This window comes from Columba livia, chromosome 1 (genome assembly GCF_036013475.1).
Source record: "Columba livia isolate bColLiv1 breed racing homer chromosome 1, bColLiv1.pat.W.v2, whole genome shotgun sequence".
Classification (NCBI taxonomy): Eukaryota; Metazoa; Chordata; class Aves; order Columbiformes; family Columbidae; genus Columba; species Columba livia.
Genome location: NC_088602.1, coordinates 173027370 through 173050362, shown reverse-complemented (window position 1 = coordinate 173050362; position 22993 = coordinate 173027370). Strand labels below are relative to the sequence as shown.

At 46.4% G+C, this 22993-nt stretch overlaps 1 protein-coding gene across 3 annotated transcripts in view; it reads right to left on the bottom strand.

Annotated features, from left to right (window-relative positions):
• The window catches only part of TMEM184B (transmembrane protein 184B), a 30345-nt gene extending 8867 nt beyond the window's left edge, over positions 1 to 21478 (bottom strand). Inside the window, exons 1-5 of one of the 3 annotated variants that reach the window (XM_065047315.1) lie at positions 21287 to 21478; positions 8041 to 8301; positions 5425 to 5590; positions 2103 to 2193; positions 1494 to 1569 (exon numbers count right to left, since the gene is read on the bottom strand). In XM_065047315.1, coding sequence (XP_064903387.1) covers positions 1494 to 1569; positions 2103 to 2193; positions 5425 to 5590; positions 8041 to 8241 — 534 coding nt within the window. In that variant the 5' untranslated portion in view covers positions 8242 to 8301; positions 21287 to 21478. Of the gene's footprint in view, positions 1 to 1493; positions 1570 to 2102; positions 2194 to 5424; positions 5591 to 7779; positions 7837 to 8040; positions 8302 to 21286 lie in introns of those variants that run through there. The other 2 variants (XM_065047304.1, XM_065047322.1) reach the window with 2 other exon arrangements.
• Between the last annotated feature and the right edge of the window lie 1515 nt (positions 21479 to 22993).

Below are 22993 nucleotides of genomic sequence, written 5' to 3'. Positions count from 1 at the left end.
TCAAAGATTTCTCACCAAGGCAACATTTAAGCTCAAGCCAAGAAGGATGGAAGTACTTAAACATCCTTTTGCAAGTGACACCTCCCTCATAGCCTCCATAGTAGACTTAGCAGTTTGCAAAAGGCAAACTAGAAGAATTGCTGCCAGATAGCAGCAATGGGAAAGCAAAACATCCACCTAATACAGAGTTACCAAATAAGCTGAGGATTTTCAGAAGCCAGCAGAACCACCACCCCCCCAAAAAAGTGCTTCTCATCTTCATTGTTGTGAAAAAACTTTCCAAACACAGCCAGGTGCAACCCATGTGGAGACAACTGCCAGAGCCTGTGGGACATGAGAAACAAGAGATCTAACGGAAATTATTTCTCCAGCACTCACTCACCACAATGGGTGTTATATGCTCATGACATATTTAAAAGGTAAAAGTTAGCATTAGGAGCCAAAAGAATAGGTAATGCATCGAATCAAAGAAAAGGTATGCGAACGAAGCCCAAGAGAAACAGGTGAAGCAGCATACTGGGAGCAGATTAGAAAATAAAGTAGTGGGCAGGAAAACGAGAAAGCCATGAAGACAGAATATGTTACAGAGACAAACAGAACAGAACAGAGAAACAAAACAGAGAAAAGATGTGGTCCTTTGAAAAAGGCCAACTGTGCTGCAGAGATTAACACTGGATATTACTATGAGGCTGCATTGTACCTTTGATGTTCCTGCATATTGCTAAAACATAGAAGATGGGTCATGATGTGGAGGAGAAGCCAGGGCAGATATCTAGACCCAGTGACTGGAATGACAATGACCTGAGCCCTTTCAAAGAATCAGATCTGCTTCACGCTTTCTCCAGAGAAACCTCATGTGTTCCTCGCAGCAAGTGAGCAAAGCCTTGAAACTCACCCGCTGTTTCTGGGCAGTCAGAGGTGACTGACCTGGGATGAGCAGACGAGGGCTGTATCGAGGTTTAGATCTCCTCCATTCCCTCCCCCTCAGTATATCCAACTCAGCACAGACAGACACACATGGTGAGCAATCCTCAGTTCCTCCTACAAAGCGTTGTGTCACGCTTAACCTCCACCCCCCTCCTCAAATCCAAACCACAACAGCAGCACTGGGAATTCAGGAGGCTGTTACACAACTGCGGGGTGTCTGCAACACAGCACAGCCATCAATTTCTTAAAGTTGGGACCTCTGCAATCCAGAAAGGGAAGAAGAAATCAGGATTTCTTCCCAGGGTTAGCATCAGATCAAGGAGACAAATGGGGTCTTTTGCTAAAGCCTTCCTGATGCAGGGTTCAGGAGAAAACGTTAAGATCATGCAAAACAAATGAACAACCCCCAAAGCATCTGCTCTTCTCAGCAGGCTACAGGCCTCTCAAAATAACATTATAAACCCCCTCAAAGGAGTGCTCATCTCAGAAGTTCAGCAGCAACAGCCATTGCCAACCCACACACTTCATTCACTTCTGGAGGACGGTACAGTTCCTCCAGCCCATACCTGTTTGCAGAACCTTAGGAATCCAATCGAATAGGTCTTTCCCCACAGGCAGCAAGTCCCGTATACACAGCTGGACCTGAAAGAGCCAACACAAGATGACAGAGTCCAGAAGCAAGATTTGAGCTAGAGTGCAAGATTCCTACCCTCTTTGTCTACCTCTCTGTAGCAAACTTGCAGGACTGGTGCTTTCTCCAACCACAATTACAGTTAAAGCCATATTTTCTTTCCCAGTTGTTTTAAACAACATCTTGTCTTCACACTCCACTATTTATTTTTTTTTTTAATTGAGTAGCATGGGGAGAAACACAGATCCTGGAGGAAGTACAAACAACTAACTGAAGACAGAGAAGATTTAAAGGCAGAGAAGACAATAAGCAACAAAGGAATAGTCAGGTGTCCAGAAAAGCTGTGAATCAGTCCACTTGCTTAAGAGGATGTGATCAGCCTGATCTGTCTCAGAGCAGGGTACTGGTAAATCATCCCCATCCACGCTGCCCAGTCCCAGCAGACATTTGCCACCTGACACAGTTTTTCAGGGCAAGGACAGACATATGCTAGATGGGCACAGAAGGATGAGAACATCATGCTGTAAGCAGAATTAATACTCACTCAATTGGTTTCCCTCTGATCTCAGACATGATGGAGCTCTCCCCTCCCAAGTACTCATAGCAGAGGCTGAGGAAGTTGTATATTACAAATGCTGCAAAGACATCAATCAGTAAAATGACAACCAACTTCAAAACAGGTGCAAGGACCAAGAGTACAGGCAACAGATCAAACACTACCAGGGACTGCTTATGCAGCATTTTTCCCTTCAAAGTACTCCGGATTATTTTCACTGCATTTATCATCCTACCTCAGCATTCACAAGACTATCTGAACTGGACTTTGGCCAAGGTCCCAGGCAAGTTCCACAACTCATGCCAAAAGAGTCACAGGACCATTTAAAAACTGTGGTCAGTCTCTGTTTTACTTGGCATCTGTAAGGTGGCATTCTTTACGGGGTTCCTGTGCATTATTCCAGGACATTACACCAGTACTAGATCATTTGGAAAAGTTCTCTCTGATTCATCAACTGTATCTTATCTCCTGTATTTAATCTTTTAGGTGATGAACACGGTTTCTCTCTCTGAGGTAACAGGAATGTAGACATAACAGTTGGAGAAACAGGGTTTTGACCAATCAGTGAAACTCTGTTTTCATGTGTGGTGGCGACTTTTGAAAAGCAGAGTTTGTGTTCCATTTCCCCAGAAGGCTGGAATGTCTTGCCTTCTCCTTGGGCCACCTCTTTTCCGCCTTCCCCAGCAACCTGGTGCAGATGAGGAAGAGCCTTCTCAGACTGATCACTAATACTCTGCCCCATTTCAAGTGTCTTCAGGGCTCAGTTTTGCTGATACATATAAACTAAGGTGAAGACACTGTCAAGAGCACTCTCATCATAATTACAGACACATTTACTTTTCATGAGATCCAAACCCATGTAACTGTGCACAGAATAAGTCTATACGTGCCCAGTTTAACACACTTTTGACCTGTTAAAATCACTGCTGGACCCTCATACAGTTATGAGACTTTTAGGACAAGGATTATATTCCTAAATTGGGTACATACAGCCTTGGAGCAAAATGACAGACCAGGTGACCCCTTCATTCAATGTTATTGTCTACGACAGTCTGTATCCAGACATTCCCTGGAATGCCAACACCAAATCCTGGCTTTGGACCCCAGCATTGACATAATACAAAGAGAAAATAACTTGAGATGGCAACAGAAGTCTTAAGGAATTTAAAATATGAACAAAAGCCTAATAATTTACAGTCCTGAGATGCTGACATCACCAAGCAGCCAGTATTAGACCTGAGGTCAGTTTTCCCAGGTGGATGAACTTCCAAAGTCAGAGACAGACATCAACTCTCATTCCTCTACAAGCATCCAAACTATGCCCTGGAAAATAGGAACTCAATGCTGCCCAAAACACTCATAGTCTCTAAACATGTTTAAGGCAAGAATGCTACAGCACATAAAAGCCAGTGGAATACCTGCTCCTATGTATGTCATTGGGCTATTGTTCCTCCATCTGTAATCCTTGTTATTGAACAAAGTTAGGTATGGTCATACAGCAATGATTTTGTGAAAGCCTTAATTAGGAGAGAAAACACCAACCATGGAAAGCTTATTTAAATAACTGTGGTAACCCTTTTTGCCTGCAATTTTCCTGCAACTTAGCTGACAGGTCTCAGCACCCAGAGGAAGAAAAGCTGAGCTTTTCCTATTGTCCTCCAGTGACCCCTGCCCTCTGATGTGGTCATTACAATACCAGCTGCCCATTCCACAAGCTCTAGGGAAGAGATGACATCAGAGGAAACAAACAAAACAAAAAAAAAAAAAGGGGGGGGGAAGGTGGAAATACCTGCCACTCCGTCCCCAAAATAAATTAGTGCTAACTATCAAAGCTCACCACACCAGCAAAAGAACTCTTCTCTCATTCCTGATCCACATTCATCAGAAGGTGCTTATGATGTCAACATAACAAAAAAATGTACTTGTGTCCATGCTACCGACACGCAGGTTTGTACAGAAGCAGAGTCACATGAAAGAGCAATGCCAAAGTATGCTCCTCCTAATGCACACTATGAAATGCAGCCCATAAATGGCCCAAGAAAGCTTCCAAAGTGTATTAGTAAGGCCGGCTCTCGCCATTCCCTAACAGAGCTCCTCCCCAATTTGCACCCTTTCCAGAAAAGAAAGGATGGGGTGAGTGGCAAGGGAGGGAAGAGAACAAAAAGGCTGTTTCGAAGTGATCCCCAGAAAAAGTGAGAGAGAGAACCCACTGATTGAAGGTGCTTTCACCTCCACCCGCAGTCTTCTCACATAGCCCAACGTGCCCAGGTGAACCTCAGAGCAGGTGCTGAATTCTGAGCAGATGTTTGCAGACTCCCTGAGCAAGCAAGGCAGAGGGATGCTGGCTGTTGCTAGGAGAGGAGCTTTGCAGAGCAGCAGCCTTCCTGCTAGACCTACACACGCACGCTGGGCAGCAGGGAAGGGAAAAGAAAATACAGGCCCAAACAAAGATGCCTTCTGAATCACGTGTGCACATTTGCCATCTGCTGCTGCATCTCAGAGCGTTGTGGTAGATGCGAAGGAGGGTCTGCTGGTCCCTTCGGCTGATTCACTTGTTCAAATGGCCAGGGGCATTTCTCTGCAATGCAGATCTCACCAAAACAACTGCAACAACTGAATTACGATTTAATGAGGGTATAGTAATAAACTGTCCTCAAAAATCCACTGCTAGAGCACAGTTTCCCCTGCTGGGTAGGTAAAAGCTTCTTTCAGGATGAGATCAGGAGGGAGGTTCAGACAGCACTTATTGGAGAGTAACCATTTCCCTCGCATACAGTGCTAGTGGTACTATCTGCAGCAGATAACCAAGCCCAAAGCAATGGGTAACTCACCGTGAACACAGCACCCTCCCTCCTTCAGGACTCCAAAGCACTTCACACCTCCCCAGCCCCAACACATTATGACTGTGCTACCCTGTGCGAGCTCACAAGCGGCCACAGGATGGGACCAGAAGAACATGTTGCTAACAAACTGCACCAGGAAAAGAAGACAAAGTAAGTATCTGGCTGCTGAGTAAGTGCTGTTCGAAGAGCCAGGAGCTGACCAACACCTCACTTTGTAACACCCAGGTAGAACCACATTTTTTTGTTTTCCATCTTCCTGAAGCCAAGAACCCAAGAAAATCATAAACTTTGTCTCTACAGAACGCTGGCGAGAAGGCCCACCACACCTTGTCATGCTCAGAAGCCAGCAAGGGAGAAGGTCTCAGTAGGTGACAGTGATACTTTCTCCATGTGCCCAACCAGAAGCAAAAGTTCTCTTAGTGCAGAGACCTCCCACTTCCCCCATATTCTGTCTTACCCATTCTTACCTTCATAGCAGTCCCGCACCGTGCCAAAGTAAACATAGTACTGATCATTGGTGAAGAACAGAAGACTGAGCCATGAGTCAAAGGCGTAAATGGGCACAATGAAGAGGATCCGAACAATGTAGCGCTGTTCATTCGGGCAGCTATAGCAGCGAAGGTGCATGTAGATCTGAGAGGACGAAGAGAGGAGACCAGCATCAGTGGTACATGGAGCAGAGAGGAGAAAGTAGAATTGGAGAGTCAATTGGGCCAGGAAAAACAGCCTCAGTAAATCACCTCTTGAGGGCCTCCAGCAGCCCCAAGGGGATGAACATAAAAAAAAAAAAAAAATTAAAAAAGAAAAAAAAAAATTCACTGCTATTATATGGCATTGACATGGCATCTCTTAGTTTGCAAAGAGAGGGAAGGAGGAAGAAAAGGAAGTGGAGGCATTTCTGACCCAGTTTCTTATAGGGAATTAATTTACTGTTAGTCATCACCTTGTCCATATTCCTTAGCTCATACTTTTTTTCCAATTATTCCTGCTACTCTGTTTTAAGTACTGAAGATTCACAACACTGCCAGCCTCCTTTTCTCCAGAGGGGAGGTACACACACATCAGCGCATGCTCATTATAAACACTCTCACTCCCTCAGCAGTTTTGGATGCTTTCGAGACTTTCACCTGAAACAACCTAGGAGAGCCCTTCACAGCACTGCCAAGAGCTGATAGGCCACAGCCCATCTGCTCAAAAAAGTGCCATTCTGCACATCAATGATAGCAGAGCCACAAAGTGTCAGCCAGCAAGGGAGCAGTGAACTCGCGCAGTGTGCTGAAAGGAAACACAGCCACACCGCGTGTTTTGTCTGCCTGCCTGCACGCACGCCAGGCCAAGTCACTGGCTGGGGGAGCACAACGTCCCCATCACTCACGGTTTGTTAGCCATCATTAAATCCCACGCCTAAGATGATTTTTCACAGAATATCCACCTCCTGGAAAAGGTACTGACCACAAGCACATCCAGAAGATGAGCAGCACTCCTGTAATGGCCTAATAACACAGCCAGAGTTTCAGTACAAGCTGCAGGTACGCTCTGTTGGCCACAGGGTCAGCAGAGGGCATATTCTCCAGAGGCAAAGCCTCTGTACAGCAACCCTCATCAAGCTGCCACCCAACTGCTGGAATTAATAACCGTTGGTTTATTACATACGAGCCTCACAACTGACCAGTTTTGCTGTCTGAAGAGGCACAAGCACTTGTCTGAAGCTCAACCCTGCATTTGGAGATGCTATGAGGATTCTCCAGGATGTAACAAAACAAACATCAATGATCTTGCCTTTCTCTTGTAAAGCAGAGGGGGTTGTCTCTTCTCTCCACTGTCTGTTGCATATCTCACCCTGCCAAAATTGACTGAAGGGCTCAAAATACTTCTGTTTCCACTCCCTAACCCACAAGGATCTCATAAAAGCCTCATTTCCTGAGGAGAGCAGGTTGAAAATAAACTAACAAACCTTAGGGTTATTTTTTCCTTGTGACAATCCCAATGACACACCTCACCCAGCACAGGGACAGCTGACACCAGAGTTCAGATGACTCCAAGCTTTGCCCTTGGGATGTCACAAGAGCCCTGCGATCCATGCACCTACGAGAGGACAGGAACTGCTGCCTTGTAACAGGACAACAGCACATTTCAATCAACAGTGTTCCTCCAGCACTGACCTCCGTTGGTCCATTGGAGAAGGGCATTAATGCCTAACTGTGCAATGCTATACTGCAGAGGAAAGATTTCTTCCTACCCTCAGCAGGCAATCAATTTGACAGGAGGATCCATGGCACTTGTAATTGTTACCCAAGCTGGTGAAACTGCAGGTGTTACTCTTATTCATCAGTGACTAATCCATTTTTGAACTCCTCTAGCCCTTGTACTCCATCAATAGGCTGTAGTTTTCTAGATCCTAGTCATCACTCTGGAATCTACGGAGCAACAGGTACAAAACACAGGTTGATAAATAACAGGGCTTGCATTTCTCCACTGTGTTTTTCAGTTCACATGACAACCTCATGAAAGAGAGCTACAGAACAGGATGCAGGGTTTGACTTGCTCTGGCTCCCAGGACACCTGCCCCAGCAAGAGGGGAAGGGAGAAAAATTAAAATAAAACATTTCCTGCTACTCCTTTCCGCAGCAGGGCTCAGCCTGTGGAATCCACTGGCACAAGAGATCAAAGAAGGTATGTCAAACAGCAGACAACCACAATTGTTTAGCTAACAGCTGACACAATAACAAAATGGCTGGATTCAGCTACAAGACATGGGAAAGGACAGCTTGAGATAACACAACTTTCTGCAAACACACAAGAGATGGCCAAATGTTTTATACCTGCAAGTTTTAAAGAGTTTGCTCCCTCTCCAGTCACAATACAGAAACAGCCTGAACCTGGGCAGAAAAACGCCTTCATATAAAAGCTGCCACCTTGATCAGCACAGATAATATATTAGACTCCAAAGAAGTAGTCCTGGTACCACTCCAGAGTCTGCAAACCCCCATCACACAGCTGCATCTGGCAGAGATATACCAGAGTACCATGTGTTTTCCTTCATGTGAGGAAAAGGATGAGAAGCACGAGTGACCAGGTTTTACCTGATGGCAGGTGATGAGCAAAGCTGTCCATACAAAGAAACCTGAGATGGCCTGAGCAGCAGTGGTCATGAGGAATATTGGCTGCTCCACAGCCGTGGGGCTGCCATCCTCTGGCATCCAGGAGAAGTTGGGAGCCACAGCTGGGGTGGTGGCAGTTGACCCCAGTCTGGGGGCTGCCGTGATGTCACTCATCACTATCATGGTGCCTTTTGGTGTGACGTTCCAGTTGGGATTCCTAGAGAGCCGTCCACAAGCCAAGACCTGTCAAGGAAGAGACCCAAAAAGCAATTGAAGCCAGCTGAAAGGACACGGGAACATAACAGTGACAGTACTTAGCATCTCTCACATGCCTTTCACCAGGCTGCTCACATGCTTTACGAACAGGACGTGGGTAAGTTTGCCACTGCCACCCCTCGTGATACAACAAATCATGCGGTACTCGGGGATCAAAACACGGCTTTCCCGAGATCACAAAATACTGCCACTGTCAGCACCCTTCTGCAAGAAAAGCATTTAAGAACGAGTACCGCATTCACCTGAGATCAGAAGAAAGTGCCTAAATCATCCGTATTGGCAGATGAGAGGCACATATAAATTAACAACTCTGCTTTCCACAAAAGCACTGGCTGTTCTGCTGCAACCCAGTCTTATGGTTAGTCTGTCAGAGTCTTAGGCTTATGGTTTTGTCTGGAAGGCAGCAGAACAAGCAGCACAGGCAAAAGAACACACGCCACAAAGCGTCACTGTGCAACAAGGGAGAAAGAAGAGCATCCTTATTCCTCCGGTGAGCAATCCCCACCTCTCCTAGTGCCACTTCGAAAACCACACTCAGCCAAAAGTACTGTCATTGGAAGGAGACGTGCTGAAAGCTCTGCTCGCTAGAAAGAGGAGCACGAAAGTGATGTTTTTACCAAACATTGTATGGCATGGTACACTTGGCCAGCCTGTCATTAATTCTAATAACTTCGCGCAGTTTTCTACATGATGTGAATTTAACCTGATTGGCTTTTAAAAGCCAGCTGCCCCGTGAAAACACACCCAGAACATAAGGATACACAAGATTTCAAAGCAGCATGACCCTTGATCACTTCCTGGATTAAAAGCTATTTTCTTTCAATAGAACAAATTCTTGAAGGTCTAAGATCTAAAGCAGCTATTATTTTCAATTCGGTTGTAAGCAGGCTCTAATGTGACCTCCGGATTGGCGGAAGATAATCCACTTAAACCAAGATCACAAGCAGGCAGCCATTGGTTCTGCCCACTAGAAGAGCTGCTTCTGATGCAGTGGTTGTAAAGACATGGCTATCAAGGAGAACAGCATAATATTGCCTCCTTCTGATAACCTCCTAATAGTTTTTGGGTTATCCTTTCTGTAAAAGCACAAGATGTAGCTCTTACGCAGGCCTTTAAGATCAGCGGATGGAAAGGGCTTTAGGAAGGTCAATGATCCATCAATGATCCAGGGAACAACACATCTGCCATTTACTGACAGGTCACAGCAGAACACAAAAAAACATACATCTGCAGAACCATCATCCCAGTCTTGCTTCACCTGAAGCCACAGCACAAATCAAGAAACCTGGACACAGTAAAAGCAGAGAGCCCAGAGCAAACCATTTCCATGTACACACTGAGGTGTGCAAACAGCCCCTCCAGCACTTGCTTTTCCAAACCACACACCTGTACCAGCAGTGCACTGCACTCAGATGCTACTTACGCCACATTTCACCCCATTTCTGCTTTCTTCTATTTGGGAAAGTGAACAAATACAAACCCTGGGAAATGTCCAGATTTGTTTAAGCAGAGATTATCTTACTATAGAGGGAGCTGTGCAACTGTTATGGTTTTATTTACAAAATAATAATCAAACTTGGCTTTTCTTCATTCTTTCCAGTTGCTCTTTTTCCAAAATATCCCTGTTCTAAGTTACAGCTTTCCATAACTGCACGTACTGAAGGGCAATTCCCTTCCAGTCCTGATCAGTACAAGAAATGCAACTAAGTTTGTAGTTTCAAAGCATACACACACACATTATTTATACTATATCCAAAAATCTGGAGAGATGAAGGCTGGATGGAGATGCTACAAGGTAGCGAGGTATTTATTGCTTTGAGAAGAAAGGAGTTTCTAGTGACATGACTTCTGAAGCAACCAAACACTCTCAGCGTGACAGTGCTTCCACTGAGCTCACAAAGGGCACATCTAAAATGAAATCAGAGCAGATGCACCTGTGCTTAACATAGCTCTAAATAAAGTCCAGTCAGCTGCGATCCTGCACATCCCAGTGCACTTCGGGAGCTATGCAGGAGAGGAAGCTGCTGAGCCCTTCCTAAAGTTGACAGGGGAGAGGATCTCCGCCACAGACCACCAGTGGCGGGAGGAACAGGACCTGGAGCTCCACACTCCAGATAATCAAACAGCACCAACAGCATCAGTAATGTTGGTGGAACTGAAGATCTGAAAGGGAATTCCTTTGCTCCTCTGCACACCGAAACAGCAAAAAGCGATGAACACGCATTTTGATGAGAGAAGGCCACTTACAAGTTGTATATTTAACCTTAACACTGCCCCCTTGTGACTATACATCAACCGTCATTAATGACACAATTATGCATCATTCTTCACCTAATCCCCTCTAATTCACAGAGTCATGGAAACTAATTACTCTTTACAGAACTGTGTTGTGATATACAAATATACAAATTTTCTTAACCGGGGCCCCACTTCTACCCCAAACCCCAATCCACCTCACCCATGAGCACTCCCCTGTTCCTCTGGGTTGCCCCTGAGGACAGCTTTTTAATTGCTTTATGTTTTTTATAGGTTGTAAGCATCAGCTTGCATTTCATTCTCCTTGCTAGTGTAACACAAAGGAACACTGTACTCCCAAATCTGCAAAATTAACATATACCTCCCAAGTTACCCCTTCTAATCTCCTAAACTCCCATACACCATTGCTAGAGCAACATGCACAGCAGCGCACAAAACTGTTAGGAAAGACTACTGTATACAAGAAGCTGAAGCTGCAAGGGCAATTCTGTACTACATTTAAGAAATAGATGATAGTACAGATGATTGGAGGGTTAACCAGGTGAGCAGATTTTGTCTCATTCACTACCACCAGCTCAGAGTCTGCTAGCTCCTCTTCTGCCGTGTTAAAAAGAGGATCATGAAGGTGGACTACGGCAATTCTCTTAATAGGCCTTGTTTCTGAGAAGCCTCTTCCTCATCGTTCAACAGGTCACAAGCCCAGCACATCATCAGAACAGGCTCCCAGCAAACACACTGCCTTGACAAGCTACAGATAGAGCATCCTGGTGTGAGCAGCCTCCCTCTTACCTGACATGGTCAATGTGTTTTGATGGTTGTTTCTTGGACAGCCACCTCCATCACAGCCCATGTCAGTGACACAACATGTACCTTCCTGCTTCTTCCCACATCCGGGGAAAAGGGCCCTTTCCAACAGTCACAAAGCTATTTCATATTCACCTCGATTTTCTCCATTTTCCCACTTTGCTACTCCAGCTGTGCACCAACCTGACCACGGTCAGGCTCCTGGCTGTGGTCTCGTTTCTGTGTACACCTCCCAGCTGGCTGGGTTTCTCTGTTGTTCCTTGCGCATTTTAAGTTCCCTGGGACAATCACCTTTTTGTCCTCTGTCCGTACAGTTCCCAGCACTGTGAGGTACCAAACCATAAGGAAAGAACTTGACATCACCATATGGCAAATTAGGGGCATTTAGAATTGTGAATTGCAATGCAAACCAAACTAATCTAATGCATAATAAAATTTGAAGAGGTCCTTATTCTTCTGCCATATCCTGTTTACTCTGCCCATCTCTTTCATCTCCACCTCATTGCTTCCATTTCAAGGGAGAGTAAAGCTACGTGGACACTTATCCTTCCTCTCTGGAGGGCTCTCCTAAGTATATCAAAGGAAAACATTTCAACACTTCTAAATTTCACTCACGAAACCTTCCTCATCTCCAGCTGACTACCTTGCTCCCCCCGGAGGTAACTTGGAATATAGCACGTCCCAAACAGCACCAGGAGAACAGACAGCCAGGAAAAGGACCAAACTTTGGGAGCTGGAAACATGCAGACAGAAAAGCACATGATCAGACATCAGACGTGGGTCTATGTGGACTTCAGGACAGCCACAGGAACCCCGGATCAGCTGGATCAGATTCCTGTGCTACATAAGCTTTGGGCAGTGCTTAGGTCTGTGTGAGGTCTGTACCCAACAACACCCAATGTGGAAGGCAGAGATGACACCTCCATCCCCAATGAGCTGTTAGGTGTTTCTGTCCAGATACCATTACAAGTTAGAGCAAGCCAGGACCTTGTACTGCTATGGCATTAGCTTAAACACCAACCTAGCACCAGCTTAAACTTACCTAACAGATCTTCTGAAAGCACTTTAGGAGAATTAGGGTCTGCTCTCAATGCAAGGAGGAGCAAAGCGTGTGCTATTTACATCAAGATAACTATCCTGATAAAAACCTAGAGATGCAAACCACTGTTACTGAGATTCTCGATAGGGAAGGGACTCCAACCTGCATGGGAACCAGTTCTGTCAGAGACACCACACTGGTGAAAAGCTAGCAAGGATGTGTCCACAGGGCCTGGATCCCCAGAACAATGGCAATGCAGTAATTCTTGATCAGGAGCAGATTGCCGTTCCTGTACCTTTTGGAAACAGAGACCTTCTGTTGCTAACATTAACACGGCAGCTTCTTCCACCAAAAATAAACTCAGAACAGTAATCAGAAGGGATGTGGCACAAATGAAACAACAAAAAAAAAGCCAAAACCAAAACCAAACAAACAAATAAACAAAAAAACTAAGACCTCCTCCTTTTTGGCTTGTGTAAAGGCATGGAAAATGTTACCAGTAAGAAGGAGCTATTTCTACATAAGAATAAACAAACATAAACACAGAAAACCCATTTCTGATGCAACAGAAGTGGTGTAAGAGGAGGGAAGAAAAGCTTGGTCCTTCAGTTCCTAGGAGTACTTCTGAACACGCACTTGATCAGAGCCTAGAAAAGGAGGGGGGTGTCTGCTGTGGGCCAGACCCGCTCTGTTGTGCTGCTGGTGACAGCAGCCCCGCTTCGCCCCAGCGTCGGGGGGGAGAACCCCAAACGACATGACTCTGAGGCCGTTCACTGCCAGCTGCAAATGTAATCCGTGTTTTTAAAATAGAACATCTCCTCTGAGGCTAAAAGTATTTCATTTCTAAACTGCTGAGAGAGCAAAGAATGATACACAAAGCTATCCCGTGAAAGAGTCTTAGCAGCTAAGCCTCCTTCTGCCGTACAAGATACAATCCAACAAAACAGGCATGACCTGGCTGCAAGGTTCTACTGGAAAAGCGACGAGGCAAGAAATTGCTCCTCCTTAAAACCTGCTCCACACTTACTGTAGTATCAAATATCCACCATGCTGTACTTTGGGTTTGTTAAGATACCACAAAACCATTTTCCACTCCCCTCTTAACTTCTTATTCCTCCAAGAGTTTCTCCATTAAATTATCGCAAAAACACCAATGCAGAAGTGATATGTGATAGGTGATTAAAAATCTGAATTTTCTGTGATTACTAAGGCACAAGCCAGAGCTTTATGTTAGTGAAAGCAAGACCTTCACGGTTTTCAGAATGTCCCCTAGACTTAAAAGGAGTACAAGAACACATGACAGAAAGGTTCAAGGTTTATTTTAGACTATTTTAGTTACAAGAATGCCTAGAATTGCCAACTGGGATCAGCTCTTTCCATTGTGCTAGGTATATATTGCCAATTCACAATTGATTTAAGGTCTTTTCAACCCCCAAAGGCATGGCATCACCAGCTGACCTGGCAAAAAGGAGGAAAAGGAGAAAGAAGAGTCAGGACAAACTAACATAACACCACACAGTAAGAAATCCACTGGTGCAGTTCAAACCAGTTATAGCGATAATAGAAAATCAAGTGCTTTTAAATTTATTACTTCTTAAATTGCTTTTGCTCTCTGGGGTGTTATCTAGTTTACTTAGCGATGTGAGACATGAAAGGGTCCCAATAGTGCATTTTTAACCTCTCCACTAGCATACTGGAAACAATCCGTGACTTAAGTATGCGACCTGGCATGCAATTTTTAATAGTGCAACTCATTTACATTTTACTATTCATGCTGGGCAAAGCTTGCTTAATCTCAAGTCAGTGAAAGCCACCCCACAGCAAGCACTTCACAGACACACCACCACATGTAACTCCTAACACATGTGAGCAATACTGTGCTTGGCTAGAATACAAGCGTTCAACAAGATTTACAAAAACACGCAGTGATTGTGTCTACAGTCCCTGCACTCGGTATCAGCTTAATGCACGACTTCTCTCTCTGCACAACAGATTCAGATCCAAATGCAGCTCTTTGCAATGCCATTTCTCCAGAGGTGTAAGCAGTCTGAATGCTGAAGAGGTTTTGCCCCGTCACAGTTTTCAAACCAGCTGTCAGTACAGCCCATGAAACAAGATTAAAGCGTCACTGGGATGTAAAACCAGTAGCGCCAGCAGGAGCGGAGCAGGAAGACCATCAGCCTCAGAAGCAGAAGGTAGAGGAGTCAGACACCCAGGACCAAACCACAGAGCACGTTACACACCCACTAAGCCACATTCAAGAGATGATCCGATACCTACACACACATAAGCGCGTACCATACACATAAACAATTTAACCTTCAACACGGTCATGCAGCTTCTTTTCTCATTTTAAGGAAATTAAACTCTGAGAATACCACAAAAACCCTCTCCACTTGCAGCTCGCACAGCCCCCACCTATTTTGCCAATCCATATACAGCCATTTGGAGAGAACGAGCAGTTTCCCGTCCCCATGCACCCATTTAAAATCTCAGAACCAACAATAAAACCCTTTTACCCTGAGCTGTGCACTCTTCTTTCCAGAGTTTTTTTCTGCTCTATTAATTTCTGTTGTCTCTCTGTACACACAGGGCCCTCCTCCCCCCATCCTCCTCCTCCTCTCTCTCTTTTTTTTTTTTGTGGACTGCCCCACATTGCAATAGGTCAACATTCAACATCCAGTCCCTTTTCTGGAAGGAGACAGGAAAAAGAGAGAAAAGGGGAGGGCAAGGATGACAAGGGATGTTCCCCAACCTTCCAACGTCTCTTTCGAGAGCAGGATCAAGCACAGAGGTCCCTTCTAACCCGAACTATTCTGCGATCCTATGTGCCCTGCATCCCTTTCCCATGTACCCAGCAACCTCACTCTACACAAACCAGTCCAGCCCTCTGCTCCCAAGGAAGAAACACAGCAAGACTACGAAGATGTTCTGCAACTGGCAGAAAGGAAAGAGACAACAAGAAAAAGGATGTGTTGTAAACACTTTGTGTCCGGCATGACACAGGAAGTTCACATGTATTTTTCCAAATTCTCAAGAACAAAGTCGAATCAGAACTTATTCCACCACAATGTGCATTCATCCTTCCCACCTCCAACTGCCAAGACAGAGGAGACAACAGTTTTAAATTGTCACAGGGTACACAGTTACTCTAAGAAGAAACAGACATCAAACTCCACAGCAGGATCAAAAGCTATTGAACTTGTGGCAGTCACACATCGCGGGAGTTTTTCTGATATTGGAGCATACTTTTCCACGCAGAATATAACATACAGAATCTATAAGATCAGATCCATACTTAAATTTATCAAGTAAATGTGCTGGAAGAATTCAGACATCACAAGCCTAGGAAACAGTGCAGCGATGCACATGAGGGAGATGGCACATCTGACTTCCCCAGTGATCATTCTCCAATGCAAATATATAGCAGTGATGAGCACTGCAGAAGTAAAAACAGTAATTCTAAACAAAGCATCCAAAGCCACTCACTATGAAGCCATTTTGTCAATGCTAAAATAACATCTGATCTGCTTATTTTTATTTGTAAGTTGTTGTGCTTTTTTTTTCCTCCAAACATAAGACATATATCCTACATATATATATACGTATGTGTATATATATATATATATATATATGTATATATCCCAAAATCACCAACTCCTAATTTCATTACTCCTGTTGAACATTGCACCTCCACACTTCTCTCCTGCTCTGTACTCTGTCAAGAAAAATAAAAATCCTACAAATGCAGATTTCTAAAAACAGAATTAGGAGCTTTGTATTACTGCACTCCTGGGAGAGTTCCTCCCCACACAAAAATGTCAAGCCCTACATACATCAGCATTACAGCTTTGCTAGTTAAAGGAGCCCAGACACACCACCTCCCTTCCTGAGAAGTTACCTCTGAAAGAGGCAGAGCAAGGCCCGGGAGGAAGCTGTTCTCGCCCTTGCTAAAGCACAGCAAGTAAAGACAGCATCAATGGGAAAAACCTTGCCCAGCATCCTGTACTGCAGGCTACACACACCACAACAGCGGCTAAAAGCTGCTCAACCATTCCTGGCTCAGCAATGAAGATGACCACAGAGGTTTGCAGAGAAGTTGTCAAGACTGTCAGAAGCTGATGCACACCAACAGCTACTAAAACGCAGTTTGAGGCAATCCTGAAATCCCCTTGTCTAACCCAGAGGTCAGCAAAAGCAATGCATCTTCTCCATACAGAAATAAGTGCACACTAAGCGTCCACCTGGGAGGGTGTGTGCTTAAAAAAAGAAGATGGAACTTCAACCCATTTTTTCCGACACCATAACATTAAATTACCTCGTCGAATGAAGTTGCCTAAATGGGAATTCATATGAATAAGTTCTACCTTAAAACTCTGCTGTAAAATCAGTGCCATCACAAAGCCATTGGGACAGGGGAAAGAAAGTCTGAAAGTCAGGAGAGTTTGGAGGAAGAGAGAGGTCACTCCTGGCTCCTGTGGGACAATTAGCTGCAAACAGCTTCGCCTACCTCTAACCAGCCTTTCCTACCAAAACTGGCAAGAAGCAAACTAGATGTGGTTAGGCATCAAGAGAAATTCACTCTCTTCTAATCTGCCTCCTGAGGTGACTGGCTTGTCCAGGTAACCTGGACAGGGGCACAGCAGCTTCCACTTCTGCTGCATTCCTGGGCTGTACCTGTGCTGGAGATGACCAGGCGAGTGCTGGCTCCCAAGCGATCAGCTCAGCAGCCTCCAATAGCATCAATGTCACGTCCCACAACTGGGGAGGGAACGATGGGGCCGCAAGGTCAGCTTTTAAGGTATTATCTCATCTCCTCCATAAAGCCTCACTGCTGCACTAGATAGTACATTGCAGTCATTTTCTTTGCTGGACCAGCGAGACTTTTTTTTGCCTTTTTGCTACAGAGTTGAGCAGGGAGCACATGTACAACACATCCAGGCAGAGAAGAACGCTTTTGGGTTAGACAGAAAATTTGAGGCCATGACACCGCCTCTCTACACTCTTGGTCACCCTCAATTATACAACATCCTCAAACAGCTGGTCCTTTCAGTATCACCAGACTCTCAGGCACTGTGACTGTAAGATAATAATAGCAGTATTCACATCCTTTCAATGCAAAGACAGAATTGAGGGTGAGGAGACAAATTTCCAGGTGCTCTATGGGTTAAAAGACATTCAATGCTGCAGGTAGAGCATGTAAATTATTTCCCTCTTCAGGTTCCTGTAAATTATGCCCCTCAGGGGCTATAAAGACCTGCTTATACCCAGATAGAACACAGTTCTTGGGCAGCTTGCCTATACACTGCATTTTCCATGGACACAGCTTGCTCTGTTGCATTACCAGCCATGTTAGTTACACCATCACAAACAAAAACCCCACAGTGGTTGAGCAGTTCTTTAAAGACCAGAGAGAACCTAGCTACAAGCAAGTACTTCAGTCCCCTGCCTCTTCCTAGAGGAGGAAGACCCTGAGGCAAGACTCCTGGATGGTGGCTGCAGCTCATTGCTTTGGCTGGCAGAATTTCACCTCCAAAACCTTCCCTGGGGATTGCTGCTCCGAAAACATGTCCAGTTGCTCTCTCCCAAAGTAGTCCATAAGGGGAAAGAAAGAAAAAACAAACAAACAAACAACAACAAAAACAAAACACCCTTTCAAAAGGGTGTTTCCAGTCCGAGCACTATCATATTTTACAGTTATTTTAGCTAAGTGTTTTAATCCATCTTATCACCATTTCAAACCGCTTTCAGAGTCCCCAGTGTTTTTGTAGGGTGTAACATCTTGGCAGGAAACCACTCTTCCACCACAAGAAAGCAAACCCCAAAGAGTTTGGGAAGAAGCGAGAACAACACACACACCGCTTCAAGCGAACAGATGGGCAAGTCCGCACACAAAACCCGAACATGACGCTGCTCTCTACAACACCTCCATTTTCCAAGGCCTTGGCAAGTGCAATCAATCACAAGCTCTACAACAGAGAAAAGCTTCTGCCCCCAGCTCTGGCTGTTCAATAACACACAGCAGCTTTGTTTCGCAGATCGCCAGCAGCAGTTGTGTGCTAGGAAAGCTCCACTGTTCAAAGGTTAAGTGCCTTTTCTCTCTGAGGCTGTACTATTCTCTTGATTCTGCAGACAGCCCAACCTGTACCTTCACCACTGCTTTATAACCTTGATTTCCTCAATTTGATCCTGAAAACCCTGTGAAAGCTAGTCACAGCAGCGGCCCTTCACAGAATCAACAAGTCTGATTTGCAACTTCATGTGTCACCTCCACACTCAATACTTTGAACAATGCAGCACAGGGCTCTTGAAGCATCTAGGACTAAATAACAAACATCTCATGAAGAATTCACGGCTCTCACCAGCCACTGCTGCAAGAGCCCAAAGACATCCTTTGAGCTGCTGGAAAACGAAACAGGCACTTCTGCTAGAAGGAGCAGGCAAGAACTCATCTTCACCGCTGCAAACATAAGCCAATTAAATGCAGACCCAAAACAGGAGGGGAGGAGGGATGAAGGGTAATTTCCACCACATGGAAATTAAAAGGTTGTTCCCTTAAGTCAAAACATGATTATTAGGTGTTCCAGTTAACTCAACAGTAGAACCGGATAAAGAAAGGGACTGACTTTTTTTTTGGTGGGGTGGGAAGGTGTTTTTAAAGTTACATTAATTAAGAGTTGGGGGAAAAAAAGAAAACATCCTTCCTCTATCCGTGAGAAGAAAGAACTCTAATCCTACAACTGCACACCATGAAAGCTCATCTCCCAGCCTGCTACCAGCTAACAGGCAAACAAGCTGACAGAGAACAAGGCAGATTTCTAGCTGGATTCTGTCAAATCGTTAGAAACCAGCCAGCTCAGAATGCCTTTGTTACGCCAAACGAGCTAGTCACACTGCACTTTATTTTCTGATCAGCTTATGCATGTCTAAGAACCTTCCCCTTCTAACCACCATGTGTCCCAAGAAGACAGACAAATAAAAGTACAAAAGATGCCTGAATGATTAGGAGGCGTTCTTCCCCTTGCCCCCCATTTCCAAAAACAGAAGCTATTCAGCACCCTGAACAGATTGTAGAGACCTGAGCAGAATACAAAGAAAAACATCTTTCCACACCACAGAACTGGTTAGAAATGCTGACTTCAGTAGCAATGCTTTCCCCATCATTTTACAGCAAGACCAAATCCCTTCTGCTCCAGATGCAGAGGCAGCCACTTGCTGCATACACGCCACTTCAGGTTTACAGCACAATAGTGATGGTATATTAAGGACTTAAAAACTGCTTCACTGACCAGAGCAGATTCAAAGCCCATTTTCTTGGGGACAATGGTGAAAAAAAGCCTGAAGTAGGCTATTGTGGAATACCTTCACCTTAAGAAAAGCTCTCCCTAAACGCCTACTGTTTAGTACTTAGCCAACATTGTAGAAGTGGGAGAGTTTATTTTTTTCCAAAAGTACCACACAAACACAAACCTTTACTATTAGAAACCTCAATAACATGAACACTTCTAGAGAAATCTCTGGTCCCTTTTAGGCAAGCTGCTAAGCTCTTAGACTCAAGGGTAACTTCCAGCAAAAAAAGTTCAATGGAACAGTTAACTATGGTGTTAAAAAAGCCAAGTCTTTGTTAGTGGAATGTATGTTTTATTACATTTTCATCAATTGTTGTCTTTTTACTGCAGGATAGGAAATAGACATTTCTATTCATCCTATTAGCCTTTGCTCTGTTATTGATCAATGCCTTCTATTTTTCTCTTCAAAAGAGATAAACAGTCTTCTCTCTGGGGAAGCCTGCCTATGTCTTCAATAATTAATGCTGCTCAAGCTCCTTATGTGGCAAGAACAGTTTCAAACTTTCTGTAAGCAGGAACTATCTTCAGTATTTCCTCTAGATTTCCCACTCCTTCTCCTCCTCCCACTCTTGACAGCTTCGTGATGTTCCAGGCAGCTTTCGTTGAGCTGTCCCTGAAACCACTCCAGTCCCTTTCCTGGATCACAATTCATCAGAACCCAGTCACAGACATTCTTCCAAAGCCCTCCTCCCACTACAGGCTGCACTTACCAATACTGAACTAGCCCTCACGGAGCAACTGAGATTTCAAGCAACCGTGAGAATCCAAAGACGACTGATCATACCTGGTATGTGACACAGGGGCACACAAGGTGCAGTAACAGCCTCCTCACACATCAGCACACACATGGTGTCCGTCAGTCCATCCAGCCCCAACCACACCAGGCACAGCAAGCACAAGCCTGGTGCCCACCACTCTGCTGGGGTCTGCTGTGCTCCCAGCCCGCCCGGGGACAAACACACCCCTGCAGAAAATGCCACCGGGCAGCACGACAGCACCGGGGGGTGCGGGGGCTGCCCTGGGGCAACGGGTGTGCGCGCGTGGGCAAGCAGGGGAGGCTGCAGCGGGGAGAGACTGGGGATCACCCTGTGTGGGCTGCACCGAGGGGTGGTTGTAGGAGCCGCACTGCGAGCTTATGGGGAGGAGGTCGGGGGTCTAAGGAGGGCAAGCGGGAGATGTGCGTGGTGGGGGCAGCTGGGGAGGCCGCGCCGAGAGGGTGGGGGGCACACGGGGGAACGTGCGCGGGCGGATGGGGGGGAGGGCTGGGGGCCGCACCGAGGGGTCGAGCAGCCCCCGCCGGGGAACCGGAGGCGAAGGGACTAGGGTGGTGCGGAGGTCGCGGCCGCAGCGGGCGATGCGGGAGTAAAGGTGAGTTTGGAGGGACCTCGTCAGCACGCCACAGACACCGCCCCCACCCCCAGCACGGCCCCTCAGGCCCGTCCCACACCCCCGCAGCCTCCACAGTGCCCCATCTCCGTGGCCACCCTGCCCCGCCACGTCTTACCTCCCGGCGGGCAGGCGGGGCTCCGTCCGGCTAGGCTCGGCCCAGCCCGTTGGGGTGAGGAGGGGTCGGGTCGGGTCGGGTCGGGTCGGGTCGGGTCGGGCCCTGCCCCGCTGCCCCGCGGGCGGGCGGGCGCCGGCACCGGCGCGGAGACGCTGCGGGCCTCAGGAGCCCATGGCGACGCCGGGCCCTCCCGGCCCCTCCGCGCCTGCGCACGGCACGCCCCACCCACTCCGCGCGCCGCGCGAACCGGGGCGGGGCGGCGGGAGAACAGGGTGACGTAACCGCCCGGCTCTTAAAGGGGCGGTGTCGCCGCGAAGGGAGCGGGTGCCCCGGGAACAGGGAGCCGGGGACCCGCCGCTACTCTGGGGCGGTGCAGCCCGCGGGAGGACTGAGCTGCTGCCCTAACCCTAGCCGTCCTTGCCCGAGCTGGGGTTTCCAGCGCTCCAGCAACTCCATACCCCACCCGGGCCGGTCAAGGTCGGGCAGATCGCCCCCAGGCAGATTTCCACCTCTACCTTCAGGGCCGTTTTCTCAGAAACTCCGAGGGGAAAAACATAGGTATAGGTGTTAGAAACGCAAAAAAAACCACACCAAACAAAAAAAAACCCACACGCACACGTGGACAAAAGAAAACCAACCAACAAAAAAAAAACCATCACACACACAAAAAATCTCCACAAGCCATAAAAACTGTAATACTCAACTACTGAGCATTGTCTTCCACATAGGCAATGCAATGTGGAAGGGAAAAAAGTCCAGCTTCATTTTGATCTGCCAAAAACACACTTGAAATGGAGACAGGACCAACACAGGGTAGAGGCAATGGGACAATACATACCCCATAACTCTAAACTAGCCTCCTCATCCTTTCCCTCCTACTTTTTCTCCTCTCCCCCCAGGAGCTGGAAGTGCCACACAGCAGGCAAATGTAGGAGCAGCTCTTCCTGCTGAGCGGGCAGAGGACAGGCTTGGAAGGAATACGTGAAGTCACCAAGATTCATCATTTATTCCCAGCAGGTGTTTCTGAAAATGAATTCCAAGAGTTCGACAGAGCCTGCAAGAAATAGGCCTCTTGTCTGGATAGTGCAGGGAAGCCTAATTATAGGAGCAGTAATTTATAAATAAATCAGTATTAAAATCCAGTAACTTATTGTCAGACAGGTCAGGCAACCAAAGGAGGAGAAACCCAAACAAACCACGCCACCGCAGACACCAAAGCGGCAGGTGCTATTTTGCTGGGAGCTCAGCACGTTCGCATGAGGCACGGCGCTGTTGAGGGGTGCACAGAGCTGCTGCTCTGACCCCTCTCCTTCCCCTTGCTCTGTGATTTGAGAAGCAAGCAAGAAAATACCCAATCCAGGGTCCACCTCTGTCAAACGGGGTGCACACCCAAAGCCAACAGCACGGAAATGTCCCATCCCGCGCTTCCTGAAGGCCAGACGCACAGGACACCCGAGGCTCAAATCCAGGAGCAGAGAGATCCCGAATCAGATTTCACATGGCTCCTGCTGTTCCAGGGCTTTGCCTGCAGAGATCACCTCAGACTTATTTTTAGGCACTCCAGCCCTGCGCCTGTTTTTTTCCAGTAATTCTGATCAAACTCGTTCCTGGAACTGGGGAACAGGTTCGGCCACAAGACAGCACTTCCTGCGTGTAAGACGTCACTCACTCACTCCCAGTGAGGATGCCAGGGAAGGAAGAAATGAC